Source organism: Salvelinus fontinalis, chromosome 6 (genome assembly GCF_029448725.1).
Source record: "Salvelinus fontinalis isolate EN_2023a chromosome 6, ASM2944872v1, whole genome shotgun sequence".
NCBI lineage: Eukaryota > Metazoa > Chordata > Actinopteri > Salmoniformes > Salmonidae > Salvelinus > Salvelinus fontinalis.
In genome coordinates, this window is record NC_074670.1 from 77438075 (window position 1) to 77460480 (window position 22406).

Here is a 22406-nt window from a genome sequence, read left to right on the forward strand (position 1 = left end):
TTTTTAATTTCTCTGACTAGAAGAAAATGTGTTCACCTTTATTATGATGTTCAATGTTGAATTGACCACAGATCATTTGTATCGTTCTGGTGAGATACTGACCGTTCACAGGATGCACTAACAAACCAGAAAGTGTTTTTATATATATACACATACAAACATACATACACACACACACATATGTATATAAATATACATACGGTACATATACAGTACCAATCCAAAGTTTGGACACACCTACGCATTCAAGGGTTTTTCTTTATTTTTACTATTTTCTACATTGTAGAATAATAGTGAAGACATCTAAACTGTGAAATAACACATATGGAATCATGTAGTAATCAAAAAAGTGTTAAACAAAAATCAAATATATTTTATATTTGAGATTCTTCAAAGTAGCCACCGTCTGCCTTGATGACAGCTTTACACACTCTTGGCATTCTCTCAACCAGCTTCATGAGGTTGTTACCTGGAATGCATTTCAATAAACTGGTGTGCCTTGTTAAAAGTTAATTTGTGGAATTTCTTTCCTTCTTAATGCATTTCAGCCAATCAGTTGTGTTGTGACAAGGTAGGGATGGTATACAGATGATAGCCCTATTTGGTAAAAGACCAAGTTGTTATGGCAAGAACAGCTCAAATAAGAAAAGAGAAATGACAGTCCATCATTACTTTAAGACATGACGGTCAGTCAATCTGGCAAAAGTTTATTCAATTGCAGTCTCAAAAACCATCAAGCGCTATGATGAAACTGGCTCTCATGAGGACCGCCACAAGAGTTACTTCTGCTGCAGAGAATAAGTTCATTAGAGTTACCAGCCTCAGAAATTGCAACCCAAAGAAATGCAAGTAACAGACACATCTCAACATCAACTGTTCAGAGACTGCGTGAATCTGGCCTTCATGGTCAAATTGCTGCAAAGAAACCACTACTAAAGGACGCCAATAAGAAAATACTTGCTTGGGCCAAGAAACACAAGCAATCAACATTAGACTGGTGGAAATCTGTCCTTTGGTCTGATGAGTCCAAATTTAAGATTTTAGGTTCCAACCGCCGTGTCTTTGTGGGACGCAGAGTAGTCCCACACTTAACCAGCATGGCTACCACAGGATTCTGCAGCGATACGCCATCACATCTGGTTTGCTCTATCATTTGTTTTTCAACAGGGCAATGACCCAAAACATACCTCCAGGCTGTGTAAGGGCTATTTGACCAAGGAAAGTGATGGAGTGCTGCATCCGATGACCTGACCTCCTCAATCACCTGATCTCAACCTAATTGAGATGGTTTGGGATGAGTTGGACCGCAGAGTGAAGGAAAAGCAGCCATCAGGTGCTCAGTATATGTGGGAACTCCTTCAAGATTGTTGGAAAAGCATTCCTCATGAAGCTGGTTGAGAGAATGCCAAGAATGTGCAAAGCTGTCCAATGCAAATTGTGTCTACTTTTAAGAATCTAAAATCTAAAATACATTTTTATTTGTTTAACACTTTTTTGGTTACTGTATGATTCCATGTGTTATTTCATAGTTTTGATGTCTTCACTATTATTCTACAATGTAGAAAATAATAAAAAAATAAAGAAAAACACTTGAATGAGTAGGTGTGTCCAAAATTTTCACTAGTACCGTATAGATATATTTTCAAAATATATTTCCTTTATTATTTTCCACTAACCCTCCCTTAATTGGAGTTAACACTAGTGGAGTAAACACTTCCAGCTTATACATACTATGTACATTTTACGGACAGTCTATTTTACAATAGTTATATATGTGTCACGATCGACCATGGGAGAGAGAGAGAGGACCAAGGCGCAGCGTGTAAAAAATACATCTTCTCTTTATTAAGGAGATGAACGAACGAAGCAAAACAACAAAAACAGGCGACCGTGAAGCTATAACCGAACAAAATGCAAACATGCAACCTAGACACAGACACAGACCTAGACACTGACCCAACAAAAACATGATGCCCATGGCCGCCTAAAATATGGCTCCCAATCAGAGACAAATGAAAGACATCTGTCTCTAATTGAGAACCACTCAGGCAACCATAGACATACCTAGAAACATTCACTCAACACAAACCCATACACTAAACCCAACACCCCCTTTTCCATATAACCACCCAAAACAAGACAAAACACAAACATTCCCCATGTCACACCCTGACCTAACTAAAATAATAAAGAAAACAAAGAATACTAAGGCCAGGGCGTGACATAACCCCCCCCCTTAAGGTGCGAACTCCGGGCGCAGATGGCACTGGGTAGACGGACGACTCAGATGGCACTGGGTAGACGGACGACTCAGATGGCACTGGGTAGACGGACGACTCAGATGGCACTGGGTAGACGGACGACTCAGATGGCACTGGGTAGACGGACGACTCAGATGGCACTGGGTAGACGGACGACTCAGATGGCACTGGGTAGACGGACGACTCAGATGGCACTGGGTAGACGGACGACTCAGATGGCACTGGGTAGACGGACGACTCAGATGGCACTGGGTAGACGGACGACTCAGATGGCACTGGGTAGACGGACGACTCAGATGGCACTGGGTAGACGGACGACTCAGATGGCACTGGGTAGACGGACGACTCAGATGGCACTGGGTAGACGGACGACTCAGATGGCACTGGGTAGACGGACGACTCAGATGGCACTGGGTAGACGGACGACTCAGATGGCACTGGGTAGACGGACGACTCAGATGGCACTGGGTAGACGGACGACTCAGATGGCACTGGGTAGACGGACGACTCAGATGGCACTGGGTAGACGGACGACTCAGATGGCACTGGGTAGACGGACGACTCAGATGGCACTGGGTAGACGGACGACTCAGATGGCACTGGGTAGACGGACGACTCAGATGGCACTGGGTAGACGGACGACTCAGATGGCACTGGGTAGACGGACGACTCAGATGGCACTGGGTAGACGGACGACTCAGATGGCACTGGGTAGACGGACGACTCAGATGGCACTGGGTAGACGGACGACTCAGATGGCACTGGGTAGACGGACGACTCAGATGGCACTGGGTAGACGGACGACTCAGATGGCACTGGGTAGACGGACGACTCAGATGGCACTGGGTAGACGGACGACTCAGATGGCACTGGGTAGACGGACGACTCAGATGGCACTGGGTAGACGGACGACTCAGATGGCACTGGGTAGACGGACGACTCAGATGGCACTGGGTAGACGGACGACTCAGATGGCACTGGGTAGACGGACGACTCAGATGGCACTGGGTAGACGGACGACTCAGATGGCACTGGGTAGACGGACGACTCAGATGGCACTGGGTAGACGGACGACTCAGATGGCACTGGGTAGACGGACGACTCAGATGGCACTGGGTAGACGGACGACTCAGATGGCACTGGGTAGACGGACGACTCAGATGGCACTGGGTAGACGGGCAGCTCTGGCCGGCTGAGGCGCACTATAGCCCTCGTGTGTGGTGCCGGAACTGGTGGTACCGGGCTGGGGACACTCACCTGAAGGCTAGTGCGGGGAGAAGGAACAGGGCATACTGGACCCTGGATACGCACATTAGGCCTAGTGCGTGGTGCCGGAACTGGTGGTACCGGGCTGGGGACACACATCTCAGGGCTAGTGCGGGGAGCAGCAACAGGACACAGTGGGCTCTCAAAGCGCACTATAGGCCTAGTGCGTGGTACCGGCACAGGTGGTACCGGGATGAGGACACGCACTTCAGGGCGAGTGCGGGGAGAAGCAACAATGCGAACAGGGCTCTGGAGACACCCTGGAATCCTGGGGCGTGGTGCCGGAACTGGTGGTACCGGGCTGGGGCGGGAAGGTGTTACAGGAGGTGTAGGACTAGGAATGCACACAGGAGGCCTGGTTCGTGGGACTGTCATTCCCAGACGGTTAGCACGCAACTCAGGACGAGCATGAAGAGCTGACTCAAGTAACATCACATCCCGCACACGCTCTGTCGGGTGGATGTTGTGCCTCACGCACCAACACAGCAGCTCCCTCTTTTCACTCTCCTCCAAACTCCTCAATAAATCCTTAACAGTCTCTGTATCCTTCCCATTGCTCACCTCCAGTATCTGCACAACTGGCTCTGGCTCCCTCCTTTCACGCTGCTTGGTCCTGAGTGGTTGGGTCATTCTGTCACGATCGACCATGGGAGAGAGAGAGGACCAAGGCGCAGCGTGTAAAAAATACATCTTCTCTTTATTTAGGAGATGAACAAACGAAGCAAAACAACAAAACAGGCGACCGTGAAGCTATAACCGAACAAAATGCAAACATGCAACCTAGACACAGACCTAGACACTGACCCAACCAAAAACATGATGCCCATGGCCGCCTAAAATATGTCTCCCAATCAGAGACAAATGAAAGACATCTGTCTCTAATTGAGAACCACTCAGGCAACCATAGACATACCTAGAACATTCACTCAACCATAGACATACCTAGAAACATTCACTCAACACAAACCCATTCACTAAACCCAACACCCCCAAAACGAGACAAAACACAAACATTCCCCATGTCACACCCTGACCTAACTAAAATAATAAAGAAAACAAAGAATACTAAGGCCAGGGCGTGACATAACCCCCCCCCTTAAGGTGCGTGACAATATGTTTTGTTTTTAGTACTGTCCTTCCACTATCTATTTCTGATGTCCATCCAGTTAGATTTTAACATGCCATATATTTTTAACTGTGCTGTTTCACAAAAGTTCTGAATATATATACAGTTTACGGACACAGTACATTTTACAGTTATCTTGTTGTTATTAGTCCCACCCTTCAGATCCATTCTACCTCTCCCATCTATCTCTCAACACCATCCATGTTGGATTTCTATTTGCAGTATATTTTTCAACTGTGCTGTGATGCTTCACAAAAGTTCTGAACCATTCTATTCTCATAGTTTCTACAGATTGTAAATTTAAGATATAATTTTTTGCTAAAAGTATTATTATATTATTGATCGATTGACTATGACTTTACAAATCACCCAGTATTGCTATCTGCAGAGTTGGCTCCAGGTAAATGGTACAATTCTTCAGCCATTCCTGGACCTGTGACCAAAAACAAGCTACATATGTACAGTACCAAAATAAATGATCTAATGACTCTGTCTCTTCGCAGCACAATCTTCAGAGCTGGGAAGGTTGTATCCACCATATATATAACAATTCAAAGTTTTGAACACAACCCATAAAGTTTTTGCAAAAAGTAATACCTTTAAGAATTAGATCATGACAGTCTAAAGAATGGAGGGAAGATGACCAGTGCAAATTTGATAAATGTTGGGCAAAAGTTCTGATCCAATAAGGTTCCATATGAGTGGTCAACCGTCAGAAAAACACAAACTCATTATCATGCAATTAGGGGTTGAGAATAAGCCCTACTGCCTACAGTTCAGTCCAGACATCATGTGACATGAAGAGGTCTGTGTGTATTTGTGTCGCCCCCTAGTGGATGAATGCATAACTTCTCTAGAATATATAGGTACGCTTGATTTATCTCGCCTGTCGCACCGGTTGGACAGAAGTTTCAGTTTTGGGTTCATTCCATTGGTGCTGAAAGAGAACGCTGCCCACCAGGTGAAGCTGCCACTGTATTGAAGCCATTGTATGCAGTTCATCTTCGCACACTACACTTTATTACGGGTGATGGGGTCAATCAATGAATTGGTTCAGGACACATCAATGTATTCTGTATCAGAAAGTAAGCTGGCCATCTTTGAAGTCTCGTAGATCGTTCCATTGCACTCTTTTTGTTTATAAAGACCTCCTGCATAAACTTCCGCTGTACCTTACTTCATCGTTACAGACGTACAAGATACCAGACCTGGTGTCAGGGATAGCTAACTCTGGAGATCCCTACGATGTCCAAGGAGAGGTAAATCTGCTTTTAGTTTTTTTTCACCTTATCTGTAGAATGATCTCCAAGGCTCTCTATAGTTGGATGACTTGGTGCCTGTAGCACTATTCAAAAGACTGATTCAAGACCTTTTTTACTGAAGAATGTGTTTGTTTTCTATGATTGTGTTTTGCTTTTTCATTTATTGATTAGAATATTGATGAGAATATTGATGAGACTGCTCTTCCAAGGTCACGGAGGCTCTTGGCAAAGCAGACTCCTATCTCCTTATCCTCCTTTACCTATCCACTGCCTTCGACACCGTGACCCATCAGATCCTCCTCTCCACCCTCTCAGAGCTGGGTGTCTCAGGCTCTGCACACTCTTGGACTGCATCCCACCTGGCAGGCTCTCCTTCCAGGTGACATGGAGAGGATCTTTTTGCACCAAATACTCAGGGCTCGGTTCTAGGCCCTCTTCTCTCTATACACCAAGTCACTCGGCTGTCAAATTCTCACATGGTCTCTCCTATCATTGCTATGCGGATGACACTCAACTACTTTTCTCCTTTCCAAATTTTGTAAGAATCTTTTCTTGGTCCACTGATATAGGACTATTAAAGGCCCAGCGCTGCAGACTGCTGTATAGATCCAATAATATAGGACTATTAAAGGCCCAGCGCTGCAGACTGCTATATAGGTCCACTAATACAGGACTATTAAAGGCCCAGCCCTGCAGACTGCTATATAGGTCCACTAATATAGGACTATTAAAGGCCCAGCCCTGCAGACTGCTATATAGGTACACTAATATAGGACTATTAAAGGCCCAGCGCTGCAGACTGCTGTATAGGTCCACTAATATAGGACTATTAAAGGCCCAGCCCTGCAGACTGCTATATAGGTCCACTAATATAGGACTATTAAAGGCCCAGCGCTGCAGACTGCTATATAGGTCCACTAATATAGGACTATTAAAGGCCCAGCCCTGCAGACTGCTATATAGGTCCACTAATATAGGACTATTAAAGGCCCAGCCCTGCAGACTGCTATATAGGTCCACTAATATAGGACTATTAAAGGCCCAGCGCTGCAGACTGCTATATAGGTCCACTAATATAGGACTATTAAAGGCCCAGCCCTGCAGACTGCTATATAGGTCCACTAATACAGGACTATTAAAGGCCCAGCCCTGCAGACTGCTATATAGGTCCACTAATATAGGACTATTAAAGGCCCAGCGCTGCAGACTGCTATATAGGTCCACTAATATAGGACTATTAAAGGCCCAGCCCTGCAGACTGCTGTATAGGTCCACTAATATAGGACTATTAAAGGCCCAGCGCTGCAGACTGCTATATAGGTCCACTAATATAGGACTATTAAAGGCCCAGCCCTGCAGACTGCTATATAGGTCCACTAATATAGGACTATTAAAGGCCCAGCCCTGCAGACTGCTGTATAGGTCAACTAATATAGGACTATTAAAGGCCCAGCGCTGCAGACTGCTATATAGGTCCACTAATATAGGACTATTAAAGGCCCAGCCCTGCAGACTGCTATATAGGTCCACTAATATAGGACTATTAAAGGCCCAGCGCTGCAGACTGCTATATAGGTCCACTAATATAGGACTATTAAAGGCCCAGCGCTGCAGACTGCTGTATAGGTCCACTAATATAGGACTATTAAAGGCCCAGCCCTGCAGACTGCTATATAGGTCCACTAATATAGGACTATTAAAGGCCCAGCGCTGCAGACTGCTATATAGGTCCACTAATATAGGACTATTAAAGGCCCAGCCCTGCAGACTGCTATATAGGTCCACTAATATAGGACTATTAAAGGCCCAGCCCTGCAGACTGCTATATAGGTCCACTAATATAGGACTATTAAAGGCCCAGCGCTGCAGACTGCTGTATAGGTCCACTAATATAGGACTATTAAAGGCCCAGCCCTGCAGACTGCTATATAGGTCCACTAATATAGGACTATTAAAGGCCCAGCCCTGCAGACTGCTATATAGGTCCACTAATACAGGACTATTAAAGGCCCAGCCCTGCAGACTGCTATATAGGTCCACTAATATAGGACTATTAAAGGCCCAGCGCTGCAGACTGCTATATAGGTCCACTAATATAGGACTATTAAAGGCCCAGCCCTGCAGACTGCTATATAGGTCCACTAATATAGGACTATTAAAGGCCCAGCGCTGCAGACTGCTATATAGGTCCACTAATACAGGACTATTAAAGGCCCAGCCCTGCAGACTGCTATATAGGTCCACTAATATAGGACTATTAAAGGCCCAGCCCTGCAGACTGCTATATAGGTCCACTAATATAGGACTATTAAAGGCCCAGCGCTGCAGACTGCTGTATAGGTCCACTAATATAGGACTATTAAAGGCCCAGCCCTGCAGACTGCTATATAGGTCCACTAATATAGGACTATTAAAGGCCCAGCGCTGCAGACTGCTATATAGGTCCACTAATATAGGACTATTAAAGGCCCAGCCCTGCAGACTGCTATATAGGTCCACTAATATAGGACTATTAAAGGCCCAGCCCTGCAGACTGCTATATAGGTCCACTAATATAGGACTATTAAAGGCCCAGCGCTGCAGACTGCTATATAGGTCCACTAATATAGGACTATTAAAGGCCCAGCCCTGCAGACTGCTATATAGGTCCACTAATACAGGACTATTAAAGGCCCAGCCCTGCAGACTGCTATATAGGTCCACTAATATAGGACTATTAAAGGCCCAGCGCTGCAGACTGCTATATAGGTCCACTAATATAGGACTATTAAAGGCCCAGCCCTGCAGACTGCTGTATAGGTCCACTAATATAGGACTATTAAAGGCCCAGCGCTGCAGACTGCTATATAGGTCCACTAATATAGGACTATTAAAGGCCCAGCCCTGCAGACTGCTATATAGGTCCACTAATATAGGACTATTAAAGGCCCAGCCCTGCAGACTGCTGTATAGGTCAACTAATATAGGACTATTAAAGGCCCAGCGCTGCAGACTGCTATATAGGTCCACTAATATAGGACTATTAAAGGCCCAGCCCTGCAGACTGCTATATAGGTCCACTAATATAGGACTATTAAAGGCCCAGCGCTGCAGACTGCTATATAGGTCCACTGATATAGGACTATTAAAGGCCCAGCCCTGCAGACTGCTATATAGGTCCACTAATATAGGACTATTAAATGCCCATACCTGCAGACTGCTATATAGGCCCACTAATATAGGACTATTAAAGGCCCAGTGCTGCAGACTGCTGTATAGGTCCACTAATATAGGATTATTAAAGGCCCAGCCCTGCAGACTGCTATATAGGTCCACTAATATAGGACTATTAAAGGCCCAGTGACATTATTTTTTATTTTTCAGCTGGTGCTGCAGCACCGTCAGCACCCCTATTTCACGCGGCTATGCCCATGTGGCAACACGCATCTCTGCGTGCCTGGCAGATATTTCAGCTAGGATGTCAGCCCACCACCTCAAGCTCAACCTAAAAAAAACGGAGCTGCTCTTCCTCCTGGGGAAGGCCTGACAGCTACAAGACCTTTCCACCATGATTGACAACTCCACGATGTCCCACTCCCAGAGTGCAACGAACTTTGACGTGAACCTGTAAAACAACCTGTCGTTCTATGCAAACACTGAAGAAGTGACTCGCTCCTGCAGGTTCATGTGCCCTTCATGCATTATCATGCTCCGTGCCCATCCTCTGAAAACAGCTGAAACCCGACCTCTTAAATAAACCCACAGTACCCCACCAAAACAAAAATATTATTGTGATCTACAACTTGCACTTGACTTTTTTCCCCCCTTAGTAGCTCAGACTTTGCAGATAGTTACTTTATTGAAGAAAGATGTACTTACTATGACTGTGAAATGCGGTTGTCCCACCTAGCAATCTTAGACGACTAAAATGTTAAATGTGTATATACAGAATGTATAGCCAGCCTATTGATGTGTTTGGTGTGTATTTGTGTGTATACAGGGCTCATCTCAGAACGAATTCCTGTTCAAATAAAGGTTAAATAAAAAATGTGTGGTGCGAGTGTTAAATCAATGCAGCGAAAAACGCCCCCATTAATTTTGATCCGGGCATGATCCAGCGTGGGCCGCTCCGTAAAATGTTTAACCAATCATAACCATAATCAGAATCCACCACACTCGTTTCCTATTGGCTATATTTAGACTGACAGGTCTCCACATACTCCACACGATTGGTTGTACACTAAACAGCTCAGAGTACATACATTTGATTGGCGACATAGTTTCTCTCGCAGTAAATTCATTGGTTCATGCATCGAGGCTGTAAATTCTGGGTAGGTTGTCCACGTCCCACGTTTGAGACCGGTAAAAGAGCAGCCGAACACGTTGTGCGCTGCCCTGCTAGAACAATCTTTCTAGCTACCGCCTGGCAGAGCGGAGGTGATTCAGTGAAATCACTTCTTTTTTTTAAAAAAGTAAACAATTGCCTCCTGGTAAGTACATTACCCTGTTTGGAATTATTGAATAAATATCCGCTGCAGTAATATTCGTAATCTTAAAGCGTTGTTTGATGCTAGTAAGCTAACGCTAGTTCGCATGATAAAGCTAAGTACTTTTAGTTGTGCTAACTAGCCAGTTAACTTACGTCACCTAGCTAGTGCATTCTTTCCTTAAATTATTCAATGTGCCACGAATGAGTCTTAAATCAGTCAGTCAATGCCCGAGTGTACGGTCGAAATGTTCAACTAATCCGATGAGGTTGGTTAGAAGACTGGCCTTTCCCGGCTTTAGTTAACTAGCTGGAATGGCTAGCGAACCATGGCTGCCCAGTTAGCGATGTTTGTCTGTTAAAATGTTTATGATATCAGTTTGATGTCGAAGATCATCAGTTGACTGCTGTTTAGTCTGCTACGTTAGGTAACTAAATATTTAGTTCGCTAAATAAACTGAGCGGAAAGGAGCCGTGGCTAGCCTAGGAAACTAGCTAGTTAGCCAGCATTGTATTTGCCGCACGTGTTGGTTATACAATCTATCGTTGTTAGTTATTTCCAGCTGTCCGAGTTGATTGGGTAATAGGATATAGTTGTCTGGTCAGCGACATAACTGGCATGTCAAAATCGTTACATTTCGATAAAATTCCTTTTCTGTCTATGACGTGACCGGTGTTGCAATTCGGCCTTTCTAGGCATAGACCCTTGAAGCACAGCTTAGCTAAATAACGTTAGTTTAGCTGGGTGGGTCTGGTCGACTCATCTGTCTACTACAATTAATTTCATACTACTATGAACTGAAACCTATTATTGGTTGAATTGACTTGATTTCTAGCGAGCTAGACATCCACAGATTAGCTTGAATGCCAATTATGCTCTTGCACAGACTCCTGTAACGTTAGCGCTAATGGTAACGTTTCTTGTCGCCACGATTGGCTAAATAAATAGCTGGGTGATATGGCTTGCCGGGTTTGTCAGACAGAACAGACACGGATGGTGACTGGTACAGATCAGACTCCATTATCCACACCATGACAACCACACCTTGTTTCAGTTCTCTCCAGCTGACCAAAGAAATGGTGATGGAGAAACCAAGTGCCCAGCTCGTCGGGCGGGAGTTTGTCCGACAGTACTACACACTACTCAACCAGGCACCCGACTACCTGCACAGGTAAAGCTAGTACAGTACTAGAAAAATCTTCCCAAACAGTATCTGTTCTATTGGGATCTGCTTTAATATATTAATGGGCTATCTATGCCTCTCCTACAAAGACAAGAAGTAACTGATTTTAAACTTTTTTTTGTTTTAGGTTTTATGGGAAAAATTCCTCCTATGTACATGGAGGTCTGGACAACAATGGCAAACCAGTTGAATCAGTCTACGGACAGTCGGTGAGTACTGATTTACAATTTTCATTACTTTGTGAAGCAGTATTAAACATTTCCTTTGTAAAATATCCAACGCGACACATCAACACATGATTTTATGGCAAAGATCTCTCAGTATGTTCATATTAAAGATGGGTATATATATTGTCAGTTAGGCTTTCTGATACAAGATTAACACATTTTAAGTTTGAGATTTTCATCAAGGTCTTTATTTCCGTATAAAGGAGATCCATAAGAAAGTGTTGGCGCTGAACTTTCGTGACTGCCACACCAAGATCAGACATGTGGACGCCCATGCGACCTTGAACGAGGGCGTGGTGGTGCAAGTGATGGGAGAGCTGTCCAACGACATGCAACCCATGCGAAAATTCATGCAGACATTCGTGCTGGCCCCTGAGGTAGTTCCTTCAACTGTATAGATGGACATTGAAAATGTGTCCTTGATATGTTTTCATTTGTGTATTAGTGTTCAGTTAAAGGATTGATTGTTTTAAACTCAATGACGTTGGTGTTTCAGGGCACTGTAACAAACAAGTTCTACGTTCACAACGATGTATTCCGTTACCAAGACGAAGTGTTTGGGGATTCTGACTCAGAACCCCCTGAAGGTGAGCATGTTAAAGATTAGGAAGCTTCTTTACGTTTGGCTTGTTTGGTTTCATATGTAATTTATGTCTCATGACGAATACATAATGGTTAGAGGATGTTATTGAACTCCATTGCGGTGCTTTGTACCTCTGTGTCAACGCTACTATTATAAATAATATGCCTTCACCGTTTAGGTATATAGAAGCATCTGCTAAATGACTAAAATGTAACAGGTATTTCATTTAGCTCTTAAACTGCTTTAATTGGGACTCGGTCATGTTCTTGGTGTTTCAGAGTCTGATGAGGATGTTGAGGAGATGGAGGAGAGAGTACCATCACCTGAGGTGGCCCAGGAAGTGGAGACCTTCTGCAGACAGACACCTTGGTAAGGAAGCGGATCCATCTTAGTCCTGACTACATTGACAATCCTATTCCACTTGTCCTCCTCAATGCTAAGTCTGTAATACTATAACATGAATGGTGGCAAACACACCTTTCATCAGAGAGGGAGTAAGAGAGAGGTGTTCACCCATGGTGCTCAAAAGAAAACATTTTTAGATTGTAATTAATCATAACAGAATGTAAAGGGTAGAACTATGTTATACCAACATGACCGGTTTTATTGAAAAGCAAAACATTGACCATTGCGTCTTCATTCCAGCTATATATATCATTCAAAAAAAGAACATTTAACCTAGAAGGAACAAGTCACCTACACAGTACAAAACTCCAAAATATAATATTTGTCCTGTAGGCTATTTGTATAAACATTTTAATTCATAACAAAACAGCTCTGTTTTCAATCTAGGCCTCTCATTTAATTTAGCCTTGGCTAATAAAAACCAAACATGGCTGTCTACAAACACTAGAGCAGGCTGGTCATGGCTAGAATGGATCCAGCTTGTCAAATTAACATCAGATTTGACTTTTCGTATCAGGTTAGGAGAATTTGCGCCGCATGTTTGGAGAATTAGGAGAAGGGTTAGAGTTAGCTAAAATGAAACTTTTGACGAACTGTATCCCTTCTAGCGATGACCGTGCTGGTCCGCCCCACTCCCGTTGCGATTCAGCACCACAGCAAATGAAAAGGGAACAGGCAGCAACAAAATGAAGAAATTATAACACTGATCTTGTCCAATCAAATTTGGACAACAGTGTTTTATGTTTACATTTCTACTGGAGGATGTTAATAAATGTTATGCTTATTGTAATTTGAACTATTGTGCGGTTGTGTGATTTTATACGTGGTTTATTGACAACAGTTTCGTACTATGGGCAGTTGGCTGCTGAATACGCTCAACTGAAATGCACCGATTGCGCATAATACTGTACTCTAGTCTACCAATCCATTCCAAATCTTTATAGACTACTATACATGAAACGGGCGGCACAGGTTGATCTTGCCTAGGGGAGCAGAACTTCTACAGCTGTCCTGACCAACACAATTTGTCTAATTTACGACTGTCCTCGGCCTGCTCAGCGAGCCGCTGCCGTTGGGAAATTAAAACTGTCCCACTCGTTTTTTTAAAGCAGCTTACGATATCCATCAGCCTTGTTACTTTGTTCTCAGGAAGGCGTGATCTAGGGGCCTTCCGAGTGGCTTAGTGGTCTTAGGTAGTGCTAGCTGTGTCAGTAGAGAGTTGGGGTTTGAGTCCAGGCTCTGTTGCAGTCGGCCACAACCGGGAGACCCTTGGGGCAGGGGACAATTGGCCCATCGTCGTCTGGGTAAGGGGAGGGTTTGGCCCATCGTCGTCTGGGTTAGGGGTGGGTTTGGCCCATCGTCGTCCGGGTTAGGGGAGGGTTTGGCCCCGCGTCGTCCGGGTAAGGGGAGGGTTTGGCCTAGCGTCGTCCGGGTAAGGGGAGGGTTTGGTCCAGCGTTGTCCGGGTCCCATCGCGCATTAGCGTCTCCTGTGGCGGGCCGTGCACGCTGACGCGGTTACCAGGTGTACAGTGTTTCCTCTGACACATTGGTGGGCTGGCTTCCGGGTTAAGTAGGCATTGTCAGGAAGCAGTGTGGCTTGGTTGGGTTGTGTTTCGGAGGACACACTGCTCTTGACCTTTGCATCTCCTGAGTCCGTACGGGAGTTGCAGCGTCGTGACAAGACTAACTACCAATTGGATACTGTTCCTTTCGTCCTTGTCAATCATTGATGAAATTAGTGTTATGACAATATATTTAATTAAATCATTCAATAACCTTTATTAATGCAATTGCAGACAGAAGTTGACAATCAGGAACATGGCACGCATGTTTCCCAGTAAGTTCTGCATCAAACAAAGTCTCAAGTTGTTTTGTTACACCCTCAGTCTAGCCTGATGTCCCTACCTACGTCATAACCTTTTTACTCCTCAGACCAAAACCCTGCCTACCAAGCTATATAAACAATGCTATATAAACAATGGCTTTTATTGTTATCTTAAACTTAGCAGTAAACGTCCACTCCCCGAAGTTGATTTATTGTGGGATGTTTGACTAGTCTTATCTCCTCCACTCCCCTGCATAGCTCCTTCAGTCACACTTTTCTCAGAGGGACCTCTTTATAATGAGAGAGAACTAAAAAACAATTGTGGAACAATACTAAACCTCTACAATGAATGTATATATATATTGTTCATCTGTAGTCTAGGGCCCTATAAATGTAAGGAGGGAGGGGTCTTATAACCCCTCCCCTTCTCTTCTATTAATATAACATAAGCATAATCAATTATTCTAATACATCAAACACTTGTACAGCCCCAATCATGACCCCTAGGTGAACCCTAACAATACCATGAAATTGGGGAGAAAACGGAGTAGTACATTTATTAAATTTAAGGCCGTTTTAACTAGAGGTCGACCGATTTTTAAGTTTTCATAACAATCGGCAATCAGCGTTTTTGGACGCCGATTACATTGCACTCCACGAGGAGAACTGTTACGCGAGTGCAGCAAGGAGCCAAGATAAATTGCTAGCTAGCATTAAACTTATCTCATAAAAAAAAAAAACTTAACATAATCACTAGTTAACTACACATGGTTGATATTACTAGTTTAACTAGCTTGTCCTGCGTTGCGAATAATCAATTCAGTGCCTGTTAATTTATCATCGAATCACAGCCTATTTCACCAAATGGGTGATGATTTAACAAGCGCATTCGTGAAAAAAGCAGTCGTTGCACCAATGTAACTAACCATAAACATCAATGCCTTTCTTAAAATCCATACACAAGCATATTTTTTTAAGCCTGCATATTTAATTAAAGTTAATTAATTTTAGCAGGCAATATTAACTAGGGAAATTGTGTCACTTCTCTTGCGTTCTATGCAAGCAGAGTCGGGGTATATGCAGCAGTCTGGCTCGTTGCGAACTGTGTGAAGTCCATTTCTTCCGAACAAAGACTAATTATTTTGCCTGAATTTTACATACATTGCACAACCTTCAATATTAACAGCAATATTTGGACTTATGGATGCCACCCGTTCGATAAAATATGGAACGGTTCCGTATTTCACTGAAAGAATAAACGTTTTGTTTTCGAAATTATAGTTTCCGGATTTGACCATATTAATGACCTAAGGCTCGTATTTCTGTGTGTTTATTATATTATAATTAAGTCTATGATTTGATATTAGATAGATCAGTCTGACTGACCGGTGGTAGGCAGCAGCAGGCTCGTAAGCATTCATTCAAACAGCACTTTACTGCGTTTACTGCACTTTACTGCCTATAAAAACATCCAATAGTCAAAGGTGTATGAACTACAAATGGTATATAGATATAGTCCTATAATAACTACAACCTAAAACTTCTTAACTGGGAATATTGAAGACACATGTTAAAAGGAAACACCAGCTTTCTCATGTTCTGAGCAAGGAACTTAAACGTTAGCTTTTTTACATGGCACATATTGCACTTTTACTTTCTTCTCAACACTATTTTTACAATATTTAAACCAAATTGAACATGTTTCGTTATTTATTTGAGACTAAATTGATTTTTATTTATGTATTATATTAAGTTAAAATACGTGTTCATTCAGTATTGTTGTAATTGTCATTATATATAGATATAAAAATCTGACGATTAATCGGTATCGGCTTTTTCTTGGTCCTCCAATAATCGGTATCGGCTTTTTCTTGGTCCTCCAATAATCGGTATCGGCTTTTTCTTGGTCCTCCAATAATCGGTATCGGCTTTTTCTTGGTCCTCCAATAATCGGTATCGGCTTTTTCTTGGTCCTCCAATAATCGGTATCGGCTTTTTCTTGGTCCTCCAATAATCGGCGTCGGCTTTTTCTTGGTCCTCCAATAATCGGCGTCGGCTTTTTCTTGGTCCTCCAATAATCGGCGTCGGCTTTTTCTTGGTCCTCCAATAATCGGCGTCGGCTTTTTCTTGGGGTCCTCCAATAATCGGCGGCGGCTTTTTTTGGGGTCCAATAATCGGCGGCGGCTTTTTTTGGGGTCCTCCAATAATCGGCGGCGGCTTTTTTTGGGGTCCTCCAATAATCGGCGGCGGCTTTTTTTGGGGTCCTCCAATAATCGGCGGCGGCTTTTTTTGGGGTCCTCCAATAATCGGCGGCGGCTTTTTTTGGGGTCCTCCAATAATCGGCGGCGGCTTTTTTGGGGTCCTCCAATAATCGGCGGCGGCTTTTTTGGGGTCCTCCAATAATCGGCGGCGGCTTTTTCGGGGGCCTCCAATAATCGGCGTCGGCTTTTTCGGGGGTCCTCCAATAATCGGCGTCGGCTTTTTCGGGGGTCCTCCAATAATCGGCGTCGGCTTTTTCGGGGGTCCTCCAATAATCGGCGTCGGCTTTTTCGGGGGTCCTCCAATAATCGGCGTCGGCTTTTTCGGGGGTCCTCCAATAATCGGCGTCGGCTTTTTCGGGGGTCCTCCAATAATCGGCGGCGGCTTTTTTTGGGGTCCTCCAATAATCGGCGGCGGCTTTTTTTGGGGTCCTCCAATAATCGGCGGCGGCTTTTTTGGGGTCCTCCAATAATCGGCGGCGGCTTTTTTGGGGTCCTCCAATAATCGGCGGCGGCTTTTTCGGGGGCCTCCAATAATCGGCGTCGGCTTTTTCGGGGGTCCTCCAATAATCGGCGTCGGCTTTTTCGGGGGTCCTCCAATAATCGGCGTCGGCTTTTTCGGGGGTCCTCCAATAATCGGCGTCGGCTTTTTCGGGGGTCCTCCAATAATCGGCGTCGGCTTTTTCGGGGGTCCTCCAATAATCGGCGTCGGCTTTTTCGGGGGTCCTCCAATAATCGGCGTCGGCTTTTTCGGGGGTCCTCCAATAATCGGCGTCGGCTTTTTCGGGGATCCTCCAATAATCGGCGCCGGCTTTTTCGGGGGTCCTCCAAAAATAGGCGCCGGCTTTTTCGGGGGTCCTCCAAAAATAGGCGTCGGCTTTTTCGGGGGTCCTCCAATAATCGGCGTCGGCTTTTTCGGGGGTCCTCCAATAATCGGCGTCGGCTTTTTCGGGGGTCCTCCAATAATCGGCGTCGGCTTTTTCGGGGGTCCTCCAATAATCGGCGTCGGCTTTTTCGGGGGTCCTCCAATAATCGGCGTCGGCTTTTTCGGGGGTCCTCCAATAATCGGCGTCGGCTTTTTCGGGGGTCCTCCAATAATCGGCGTCGGCTTTTTCGGGGGTCCTCCAATAATCGGCGTCGGCTTTTTCGGGGGTCCTCCAATAATCGGCGTCGGCTTTTTCGGGGGTCCTCCAATAATCGGCGTCGGCTTTTTCGGGGGTCCTCCAATAATCGGCGTCGGCTTTTTCGGGGGTCCTCCAATAATCGGCGTCGGCTTTTTCGGGGGTCCTCCAATAATCGGCGTCGGCTTTTTCGGGGGTCCTCCAATAATCGGCGTCGGCTTTTTCGGGGGTCCTCCAATAATCGGCGTCGGCTTTTTCGGGGGTCCTCCAATAATCGGCGTCGGCTTTTTCGGGGGTCCTCCAATAATCGGCGTCGGCTTTTTCGGGGGTCCTCCAATAATCGGCGTCGGCTTTTTCGGGGGTCCTCCAATAATCGGCGTCGGCTTTTTCGGGGGTCCTCCAATAATCGGCGTCGGCTTTTTCGGGGGTCCTCCAATAATCGGCGTCGGCTTTTTCGGGGGTCCTCCAATAATCGGCGTCGGCTTTTTCGGGGGTCCTCCAATAATCGGCGTCGGCTTTTTCGGGGGTCCTCCAATAATCGGCGTCGGCTTTTTCGGGGGTCCTCCAATAATCGGCGTCGGCTTTTTCGGGGGTCCTCCAATAATCGGCGTCGGCTTTTTCGGGGGTCCTCCAATAATCGGCGTTGGAAAATCATAATCGGTCGACCTCTAGTCTTGACTGTTTTGGAGAAAACCCCCCCTCGGCGGGTACACTGGAAACTTTGATAATCAACACTTTGCATTGCAACCCCCCAGACAATTTGGGCGTCAAATTTAATTTACTGGCTTTTCTGTGATGCCACATATTGGTGGTTTACCCAATAAATGACTTGCCACTTATTTAGTACCACTTCGTTCTAGTCTATGCTTGGGTTAATATTAGATATGTGTGTGTCTGGGCTATATCAGCACCGAGGCCAAGAGACCAGAGGAGGAGGTGGCTTTAACCCCAGAGCCCGAGGCAGAACCTGAGGTGGTGCCAGACGTGGTGGATGGAAAACGGGACCTGGAGCCAGAGACCCAGCAGCAACAGGAACACACCACAGAGGAGCAGGGAGAGAAGTGTCCTGTCTCCTCACCTCTGCCCTCTGCCACTGCTGACCCTGCCCCCGCACCTGCTGAAGATAACCGGGTAGGTCTCAACCCTTATGTTGGCTACGCTGTGGTTGTGATTCCTTGTGTGACCTGGCTGTATATTCCTCTGGATGCTGTGTTTTGGCTGGTTATCCACTGTCGAGGTCACTAGGCAATATGTGACTTGTCTAAACCTCTGGTTATTCCAGTTTGGTTTAAGAACTATTTTGGTTGAATCAGCTTTGATAGCTAATTTTGTACATTAACTACTATTGCTGAGAAATTCCTTCATTTGGCCCTTGATGTTCTTCATTAGGTTTACCTGGCTTCTAGTGGTTTCCCTGTACAGCTACCAGACCTCATTCAGCTTGATTTAATAACGTCTGTTTCCTCTCTCCTCCAGCCTTTCTCCTGGGCGTCTGTCACCAGTAAGAACCTTCCCCCTAGTGGAGTTGTCCCTGTCTCAGGCATCCCCCCACACGTAGTCAAAGTCCCATCGGCACCGGTACGTTAACATACAATGTTACTTCTCTCTTTGTAAAAACACTCCTGTAGCCGACATGATGTATTAATAAATACCAGCAGGAGAAACAACCACACCTACTATATTGATTACTAAGGGGATAAAATCACCTATTACACATCTAGCATGTTTCCTACCAGTTGAAAGACCACATGTACTATATTTATGATTAGGTATAATTAACATTTACATTTGACTTTTTTAAATCAACGTTCCTCTTAAAGGACAACGAACACAATCAACTAGCAGCCTTGTTGTCTTGGTCTTCTAGCCTGGTTTCTCAGGGTCTTGTCTTGGTGCTTTAGCCCAGGGTGGAGGTGAAAACAGAAGCCGCAGCACAGAGAACACAACCGAGAGGAGACCAGAGACCACGGGAAGCAAGGCCAGGCCCCCCACCAGTCAACAGAGGACCCCGACCAGGAGGTACTGTCCACCAGATAGCATCTCACCCCCAACACACGTTACCATCCACCAGGAAACTGGATCATGTTCAGGAGGTAGAAAACGTATCGAAAATGAAGCGCAACTGGGATGTACTACCTGACCTCGTCCAATAAGAACACAGATTTCTTTTCCTTTGTAAAAAAATTAATGTTTTGCTACAGTATGCTGTCTACGTTGGATGTAAACCTGTCTGTTAGTCTGAACTCTGAATGGGAATCTGTCGGTCTGTGTGTGTATAGTGCTTATTCTTTGAAGAAACATCAGACGTGTATGCGTGATCGTTAATAAAGTGATCTCCTCTCATACCTCTGTGGGGTCTGCTCTTGGTCTGCAGTGCGGGAAGGAGAACAGGGAGAGTCATCGGAGGTTAGCCGTGTGGTGAGGTATCCAGACGCTCACCAGCTCTTCGTAGGGAACGTTCCCCATGATGTGGACAAGGCAGAGCTCAAGGAGTTTTTCCAACGTATGTAGCTTTTTTTTAATATTCTGCAAAAAAAAGCTTTTGAATTAATAGCTTTATGGTTTCAACTGGCAAATAATTGATTAAATAGGGACAGCACATGGTAATCAACAACTCTGACATTCCTGGGATGTAGTAGTACCAGATTTAGATGGCTAGTCTTAATTGATCATGGTCCCCAAATGACCTGTAAAATAGTTAGACATAATTGATTAGAATCATTGATCTTTCTCATTTTTAAATGATCTGCGTCTCTGCAACGGAACACAGAATGCTTTGCAGCAACTGATGGAAGTAATCGATTGATTGAAAGAGTTGATACGTCATTTTAATACGTTCTGGTTCTTCCTACAGAGTATGGTACTGTGCTTGAGCTACGGATCAACAGCGGAGGAAAGCTTCCCAACTTTGGGTTCGTGGTGTTTGACGACTCGGAGCCTGTGCAGAAAATCCTAAGCAGCCGGGTAATAATTATTTTAAACATACGTTAAGTCTAAGTGTTTTAATTACCAACATGCTGATTTGATGAGCTCGGCTCCATTTTGCAAAGCCTTCGGCTCCATTTTGCAAAGCCTTCGGCTCCATTTTGCAAAGCCTTCGGCTCCATTTTGCAAAACCTTCGGCTCCATTTTGCAAAGCCTTCGGCTCCATTTTGCAAAGCCTTCGGCTCCATTTTGTAAAGCCTTCGGCTCCATTTCAATGATGATAGAAAGGTGCTTCACATTCCCATAAATGTCTGTTTGGAAGCAGTACATGTCATTCAACAATTATTTCTAAAAGCTCACTCTGATCTTTACAGTTGTTTTTGATCATTTTAAATGAGTTAATATACTAACAGTCCTCTTTCATTTGTAGCCCATTAAGTTCAGAGGCGATGTCCGGCTGAACGTGGAGGAAAAGAAGACTCGCTCCGCCCGGGAAGGGGACCGGCGAGACATCCGCCCCAGAGGTCCAGGTGGCCCCGGAGGGCCCCGAGAGAGGATTGGAGGGCCCAGAGGCCCCCCCACCAGGGGTGGCATGGCACAGAAACCCAGCTTTGGCTCTGGACGAGGTACTGGACCCAGTGAGGGAGGTCGCTACATGGGACCTCGTCAGTGAATGTAACTCTGAAGTTGGTCTGATGTCCTACTACCATGCCAGTTACTACTACTACTACTGATGTCAGTTGCCCCGACTCTTGAGTATTATAAAACAAAGATGGCTTCTCCATCCCTCCTTCGCTTTTTGTTTTGTTCCTTGGGATTCTGGAATGTGATCCATCTCTCCTTTCTCCTGACGTTGACATGATCTGGACTTTTCTCCTCGTCTTTTACATCATCCTGAACTTGAATTTGTTGAAAGTAATAAAATAAAAAAAGGGGTCTTAAATTAACTACTTGAATTGGAACAACCCAGTTTGGTTTTGGCGGTCTCTCCCTGTTTCTTAAAGGAACGTGTATGTTCTGCTTGGGCAGTCCTGTGTATTGCTACCACTGTCTTTTCAGGTCAAATGCAAGTAATGGTTTTATTTTAAATTGTGAAGTTGAATCATGGTTGTAAATGGTTATTATCGAGCATGTAACAGATCCGGTCTGCCTTTCACTACTGATGCACTTCATCATGACAAATTGGCTGATGAGAGAACTGAATAAACATGTTTTACTGTTTTAAACCTGACTTCTGTCGTCTATACATCGAGTTGATCTTTATGGGCCAGTTTCCTGGACACAGATTAGTCCTACTTCTGGACTATAAAGCATGTCAGGAGATGCACAAAAAGCAAGCTCATTGGATAAGATAAGGTGTCCAGGAAACTGGCCCTTATTTATTAGGAGAAAAGGAACTGGCTGCCCTAAGGAAACCTAGCCACGAACCATGAAAGATGACATCCTCAAAAAAGCAGAAGATCAGAAGCAGTGGCAGTCCTGTTGTCGATGCCTTATG

At 44.9% G+C, this 22406-nt stretch overlaps 1 protein-coding gene across 1 annotated transcript; it reads left to right on the top strand.

Moving 5' to 3' along the window:
• The first annotated feature begins 10240 nt into the window (after positions 1-10240).
• LOC129858485 (ras GTPase-activating protein-binding protein 1-like) lies at positions 10241-22134 on the top strand. Its single transcript, XM_055927749.1, has 12 exons — positions 10241-10384; positions 11436-11552; positions 11692-11773; positions 11995-12168; positions 12288-12378; positions 12653-12743; positions 18892-19114; positions 19460-19561; positions 19885-20002; positions 20358-20486; positions 20838-20947; positions 21339-22134. The coding sequence occupies exons 2-12, from the start codon at positions 11458-11460 to the stop codon at positions 21579-21581; spliced, it is 1458 nt and encodes a 485-aa protein (XP_055783724.1). The 5' UTR covers positions 10241-10384; positions 11436-11457; the 3' UTR covers positions 21582-22134.
• Positions 22135-22406: the final 272 nt, after the last annotated feature.

Coding starts and splice junctions, on each gene's coding strand:
- LOC129858485 (XM_055927749.1), top strand. CDS start 11,458: ATGGTGATGGAGAAACCAAGTGCCCAGCTCGTCGGGCGGGAGTTTGTC. Junction 19,115..19,459: donor CACCTGCTGAAGATAACCGG/GTAGGTCTCAAC, acceptor TCTCTCCTCCAG/CCTTTCTCCTGGGCGTCTGT. Junction 19,562..19,884: donor TCAAAGTCCCATCGGCACCG/GTACGTTAACAT, acceptor TTGGTGCTTTAG/CCCAGGGTGGAGGTGAAAAC.